General features: G+C 55.9%; 1 protein-coding gene across 3 annotated transcripts in view; it reads left to right on the top strand.

Moving 5' to 3' along the window:
- The window catches only part of INPPL1 (inositol polyphosphate phosphatase like 1), an 84,287-nt gene extending 80,426 nt beyond the window's left edge, over positions 1-3,861 (top strand). For all 3 annotated transcript variants that reach the window (XM_060273963.2, XM_060273962.2, XM_088668484.1), the window contains one exon: positions 190-3,861. In XM_060273963.2, the coding sequence (XP_060129946.1) occupies positions 190-280 (91 nt within the window). In that variant the 3' untranslated portion in view covers positions 281-3,861. The remainder of the gene's footprint in view (positions 1-189) is intronic.
- Positions 3,862-7,043: the final 3,182 nt, after the last annotated feature.

Genomic DNA, 7,043 nt, shown 5'->3' on the forward strand with positions numbered 1-7,043 from the left:
CACAAGGGGATGATCGCAAGGTCCAGGCAGGTTTGTATGGGGAGAGGCTCCTGCCCAGAGGGGCCCTTGAGTCATGAACCAGGGGGTCCTCCGACCTTTCTGGGATCTTGGGGCGCAGTGGACACGGGTCTTCTATCCACCAAACCTCCTGGTCTCTGGGCCCTGAATCTCTTTCTCTGCTCCCTGCAGCGACATCACCGACGAGGACTTGGAAGAAGCTGGCATGATGGACCCCAAGCACAAGCGCCTCGTTCTCGAGAGCCTGAGGCTCAGGAAGTAGCAGGAATCTCCCTGCCACGCCCCCCCAGGACGCCCCTCCTTCCTTCCTTCCTTCCTTCCTTCCTTCCTTCCTTCCTTCCTTCCTTCCTTCCTTCCTTCCGTTTTGAGCCCCTTCTCTTTCTCGCCCACCCTGTCCACTCCTGCCACCTGTGAGATGTCGGGGCGGCTGGCAGAGCATCAAGGAGCAGGTCTCCCCTCCTCCAGCCCCCCCCCCGGAGGGGAGGGACGATGGCAGAGCCAGACGGACACCCCAAAGGTGTCCCCAAGACTTGGAGCCGACTGCGAGGTTGCTGAAGACCCAGTGCTGGCGCTTCCACGCCCCTCCTTGGCTCCTGCAAGGATCGGGACCCTCCCAGGCGGGAAACGGGGAAGCGCAAGTGGTCCAGGCTAAGCATTTCAGATCAGCACCCATAAACGCCCCTTCCCTCCTCTCTCCCCCCACCTCCACCCACAACCCCTTTCCAACTTTCCTCTCTGTGCTGCTGGTTAAATTATTCTTATTTATTACAGCGAAAGAAGGATCCTTGCTTTTTTTTGTTTTGTTTTTGTTTTGCTCTTCCTTTCAGAGAGCCACGTTTCCCCCCCCTCTCCTGCCCTCAATGTGCCTCTGGACCAGGCACCCCCAAACTGCGACCCTCCAAGTGTTTTGGCCCACAACTCCCATGATCCCTAGCTAACAGGACCAGTGTTCGGGGAAGATGGGAATTGTAGTCCAAAACATCTGGAGGGCCGAAGTTTGGGGGTGCCTGCTCTGGACCAACCCTGGTTTATTGGGCGGGAGTTCCTGAAATGAGCACCATTAACCCAGGCCCCTTTTACTGAGGCCAAGGGGCGGGGGGGTGGATGGGGGGGGGGACAAATCTGCCGACTGTGTTGTGCTCTGCTGGGTGGGTCTTGGCTTTGTGTCTCTCTCTGACCCAGGAACTGCTCTCGGGGGGGGGGGCTTTCAACCTGACTCTGGCCTCCTTGCTGTCTAGGCCCAGTTTTCTCTGGGGCAATGCAAACAGAGACCTCTCCTTGCCCCGGAATCCCTCCAGAAGCCTTGGGGAATTATTTTTGCCACCCAAGGGACGTTCCAGCCCCGGTTTGCTTCCGAGAGAGGATCTGCGCCACGCTCTTGTTGCATCGTTCCACTTGGAAAGGCGTCTCCTTCCCGTGAGCAGCCTGCCGTGGGGCGGTGGGGAGACCCTCCCTCTTCTTCCTCTCAAGCCTATTTCTTGCCTCCCGAGAAATATTATGCAACCTTCAGGGGCCCACCAGGCAGCCCAAGGTGTTGGCTCACATGCCTCTTGCTTTTCTAAGCGTTTAGCCTTAAACAGACGCCACCTGCAGCTCTTCGCACAGTGTGTGACAATCTGCAAAATAACCTCAGGTGGCCCCAAACGTGTGAGCAAGGCCAGAGCTGTAGCTGGGCGGCAACTAGCCAGGTTTTTTGCCCCAGATGAAGCCTCCAGAGGGTCAGCATTGAGGCCCCCAGCGCAGCGGGGTTTTTTTTTTTGCCAAACTGAGTCTTTGCCCCGGGTGAAATAAAAGCCTAGCTTTGCCCCTGGCAAGAAAGTCTGCCGGGCCAATCCTGCAGGGGTGCTTTGCAGAGATTGAGAAGCTCATTCAGACACAGGGGCCAGGTAAGCAAGCAGCACCCCAGAGCAGCCAATCAAGTGGAGCCAGCCAATGGGGGCGCACGGGATGCCTCCGCAAGGCGGGACGAATGCAGAACGGCTCACCTCTGCTGCTAGAGAGAGAGAGGGGTGGGGGCACTGGCTCTGCGAGATCAGTCGTTGTGGGGCAGGGTTTCTCAAACTTGGGTCCCCAGCTGGCCCTCGACTACAACTCCCGTCGTCCCTAGCTAGCAGGACCAGTGGTCATCGATGAGGGGAGTTGTAGCCCAAACACAGCTGGGGACCCAAGTCTGAGAAGCACTGCTCTGGGGTGTGGCTCATATGCTTCTCACCGCTACACGGTTTGTGTCTTGATCAGGTCAACAGGTCAGGGTTCCTGGCAGGGCCAGCGCTTCCATTAAGGCGAACTAGGCCACGGCCTAGGGCGCCAAAATGGAGGGGGCGCTGACCAGGCTGCCCGCTGGTGCTGCCTGGGGCTGCCTCAGGCCGCTATACGGAGGCGCGCGGGGAGTGCGGGCCTGGGGCCGCCTCCTCTGAACAGCTGAAAGGCGGGCGAGGCGGCCCCAGGCTCGCGCTCCCGGCGAGAAGTTCCGGAGGTGCACGGGGAGCGGCAGAGAAGCGGCAGTGGCAGAAGGGCGCCTATGGAGAAGCGCGCCTACGGAGCTTTGCGTGGGGAGTGGGAGGCTGAGGCCGCCTCAACTGAACAGCTGAGAGGCGCAGTGAGGTGGCCCTAGGCTCACGCTCCCCCTGCGCGCCTCCGGAGCTTCGCGCCCGGAGCGCGAGCTTGGGGCCGCCTCGCCGCGCCTCTCAGCTGTTCAGTAGAGGCAGCCCCAGGCTGCCGCAAACTGCGCGAAGCTCCGGAGGCGCACGGGGATCGCTGGGAGCGCGAGCCTGGGAGCAGGGCTGCCTCCTCCCACTCTCTGCTCCGCTGCAGCCTGCAAGACCCTGCTGATGACGCTGGCTGGCAGGCCCCGCTCGCCCTTCTGCCGCTGCCGCTTCTCTGCCGCTCCCCGCACACCTCTGGAACTTCTCGCCTAGGGTGCAAAAAAACCTAGCACCGGCCCTGGTTCCTGGCTCTGCCCCTGCGTGTATTGGTTGTTGCTGGAGTCTACCTCAGCAGCCCCCTGCCACCTTTCTTCCCCGGGTTCCTTCCTTTGCAGGCCATGAACCCGGGGTGTACAAGTGAAATGTTGTCCTCCTCACTTTTCCCCAGGGAGAGTCACCTGAGCCCGCACCTTTCACCAGAGTCAGCTCCTCCCACGGAGTTTCCTTGTTTTGCTTGCTCTTTGTCCTTGGTCCGAGGAAGGGAGCTCACTCACGCGATGCCTTCCTCCCACACGGATGCAAACCTCGGTGCCTGCAGGGAGATCGTTCCTAAGATCCAGGGCGGGGACCTGGATCTTGATGATAGACAGACTTGCAGAAGCCAGGAAGCAAGTTCTGGGTTCCAGCCTCGGTTCTGCTCAACTTTTCCCCTTGGGTAATTGCTGTAAAACCCTAGTGCCTTACTTTATAATATTGCTGGTGAGGGGGAGCGAGCTCTCCTACCTGCAGGAGGTTTCAAGGAAACCATTCCCTTTGCCAGAGACCACCCTCTGGGACGTTCTCACACCTCCGCAAAGGAGCAGCTCTCTGAAATTCAAATGAAGGATCTCCCTCTCTGTGTGTGTGTGTTTTGTTCCTCCAGGTGTGGCTTCAGTTATCCTTATTAGCGTTTGGTGTGAGTTCTAACCCTACTAAATTCTACCCTGCCGTATTTTATAGCTGTACTTGTTGTTTTAATGTTTTAATTTAATTTTCGTTTGGGACACTTTGTATATGCTTACTATTTCGTGGGCTGAACCAGGAATTGCGACGATTTGCCATTGTCCCCCCCCCAAACAAACCCCGACGTTTGCATTTCATGTCCTTAAGTTTGCCACCGCCTACATCCTGATGCAATAAAAGGGCTTGTTTGCTTAAAGAAGTGCGTCTCGCTTTCTTGTTTTCCTCCTCTCGTTTTTTACTGGCAGGATGAATCGAGTGGCTGGGGAAACCCAGCTAGATGGGCGGGGTATAAATAATAAAATTATTATTATTATTATTCAGGCGTGTTTAAGTTGCACAGTTCCAGGCACATGGACTTGGAGGCCAGCGGGTTGGAATTGTGCAAGTTAAATCCAAGCAAGGCAAGAGAGTTTAAAAACTCTTTTTGCCCTGGGTTTGCTTGGGGTTCCTCAACGTGGGAAGAGCTTTTAAGCTCTCTGCCTTGCTCGATGGGCAAGGCCCGCGCAGTATGCAGACCCTGGGAAGACGCTCTTCCACACCCCCTTGCTAGCTGTGGGGCAGGCTCAAAGGTTTGAGTGTATGCCATTTTCATGTGCACACGAACCCTTGGAACCGAACCCCCATGTCAGATGCCATCGTACTGTATTTTCTCATATTTATCTCTGGCCATGGGGCCCAAGGTGTTGTGCATCTGATTCTCGGACCTGCTTTGCTCCAGCCAAGGTGCTGGCTCTCTGCGACTTCAGACCACGCCAGGAACCCATTCCTAAGGGGCTTGTAGAGGCGCCCCAGCAGAAACCGTTGCAAGTTTGCATACACCATTTTAATTGGCGCATGGATTATGAGAATGGGCAGAGGGGTGCGGTGGTTTCTTCCCTGCCGGCCAGTGTGTTTTTTGCTCTGCCTGCTCAGGGCTGGGGATTAGGCTGCCTTTGGGTCTCGCCAAATATCCGCCTCCCCGCCCCCCGCCCCCCCCCAGCAATTCCTTCTCTCAAAAGGAGCACGAGCACTCGTGGGAGTTCTTCAATAAATTAAGTTTATTTAGATTAGCATATTTTGCAAATGAGTTCAATAAATTACGGAACAGTTGTTGGTTTTAAAAAATAATAAACGGGGGGGGGGGGGGAACCAAGCAAAACAAAGCCTGGAGAACCGTCATCTTACAAGCATCCACAGAGCTGAGCCCTGGGGGCTTGGAAGCTGCTCCTTTGTGGAGTTGGGGGGGGGTGCCCCTTGTTCCCTTAGGATGCTACGGCCTTGGCCCAAAAGGCATCCTTTCTCGAGCAGGAGGTGCTCCTATAGCCCCACAGTTCCATACCTCGTCATCCTGAAGCTATCCATATCACCCTCCTTTTGGGCCTGAACGTGTGTTGCCCCTCTCTCCAAGACCCAGGTGAGCACCGCAAGCTGAACCTGCTGTTTATCTTTCCTTTGGGAGATCTGGAACCTCTTTTTTTCATGGCTCGGGGAGTCCTAAGATTGCATCATTTCCTACAATGGTGCCACAGCTCCCCTCAGCCCTGGCGTTACTGAGGCCACGTGGGGCCAGGAGTCCTGGGTGGGGCTGTGAGCCCAAATTTCCCATAAGGACTTCAGTGTGCCGTGGCATGTGGCAGTTCTATGCTGCTGCTCCCCCCACTGTTGCTGTTCCACAATGAAGCAGACCTCAGGGGGACCCCAAGAAGGCCTAAATAACGGAGCCCAAGCCCACATCTCCGCACAGCGCCAATCATCACTGGGCCGCATGTTCAGCCCCAAGGAAACCAGCAGTGAAGCACTTTGGGAGTCTTGCTTGTCTTGAATCCCACCTGTAGCGAAGCCTGATTAAATTTCTCCCCAGTGACATAAAAAGAGCCTGCTGGATCAGGCCAACAATGGCCCATCTATTCCAGCATCCTGTTCTCGCAGGGGCCTACTAGAAACGGGCAAGCAGGGTCTGAGCACAAGAGCAACTCTCCCCTCTTGTGGTTTCCAGCAACCGGCGTTGAGAAGCATTTCTGCCTCCCGATTGTGGAGACAGAGCAGAGCCCTCCTGACAAGCAGCCACCGATAGCCATCTCCTCCATGAATTTGCCTCTTCCTCTTATCGAAGCCATCCAGGTGAGTGGCCATCGCTGCCTCCTGGGGGAAGGTGTTCCACAGTTCATCTATGCACTGCATTAAGAAGTAATTGGCTAGAGGTTGCAGATCCCCAAATGCTGAAAGAGCCCGCAGGGTATAAAGCCGAAATATCTGTTGATGGGAAGGGGCGTGGGTCAGGACAGGGGTGCAACAGAAATACTCTCCGCCCCACTTCTCCCCTCGCTGCAAAGCACACCCTGGAGAAGATTCTGAGACACACGTCACAAGCCACCATTTCATGAAAATACTTTCTCCAACGATGAAACCCCTGGAATGCAGTTTCCCCAGCAGCTTGGCTACAAACACGAAATCCTCCTTTGAACATTCTGTGACATAAAAGGGACTCTTCTCCAGCCCACGTTGGAGCTTGCGCAAACGCCACATTTCCACCGCCACATTTCCTGAGCATACCTGCCAAGTTGCTGTCGGAGAAATAAAGGACCAGCCGGAAGTAGCAGACCGGAAGCAATGCTGCCGCCAGAATAAACCGGGGGGAAACAAAAAAATCCGTTTTTTTCAGCTAGGAACAGCTGGAAAAACGGGGATTTCCCGGGGAATACGGGAGACTTGGCAGCTATGTTCCTGAGTTGTGGCGGCATCCTGGGCACGACCCGCAAGAAAGTTCTCCTGGCCCACTGACTTGGGAAGGGAGTTGTGCAAGAGCACCGCTGCGTTCTTGCACGCCTGTCTTTTCACACGGCCTCACGTGGGTTGTGCCACCTGTGAACCGGCACAATGGCCGCAGAGCCTCCTCCCATTTCACCCTGCGCACTGCACCACCGCAGGATGGGACCATTAAGCAGCTGGAAAAGCTAGAAAGCTTGCAAGGGTGGAAATCCCCTAAATGTGAGTCGTGAGGGGCCCACTCAGTGCTGCGGAGCTCAAACGCCCCGTGTCTGGGCCCAGAGCCTTCTCAGCATCTGGTGGCGCCCAGTTTCCCTAAAGGTGAACCAGTCCTGATAGCAACAGCCCACCCACATCCAGAGGACAATATGGTCCTCATCCCCTGCTCCAGTGATGCCGGTTGTCTGAAAAGCAGCAGGACCAGGAAAGGTGTCTCCATGCTGCCAATCTTAGTGGCATGTGACACTAGACGCCAAAGCATTCATGGTTGATATAAGGCAGCTTCGCTCAACCGTGTGTGTGTGTGTGTGTGTGTGTTGGACTACAGTTCCCATCAGTCCCAGTGAGCATGGCTGTAGAAGTCCAGGGCTGATGGGAGTTGTAGTCCCAAACTCCAGGAAGTGGCACCAGGTT

The sequence above is a fragment of the Zootoca vivipara genome, chromosome 4 (assembly GCF_965207765.1).
Source record: "Zootoca vivipara chromosome 4, rZooViv2.hap1.1, whole genome shotgun sequence".
Taxonomy (NCBI): domain Eukaryota; kingdom Metazoa; phylum Chordata; class Lepidosauria; order Squamata; family Lacertidae; genus Zootoca; species Zootoca vivipara.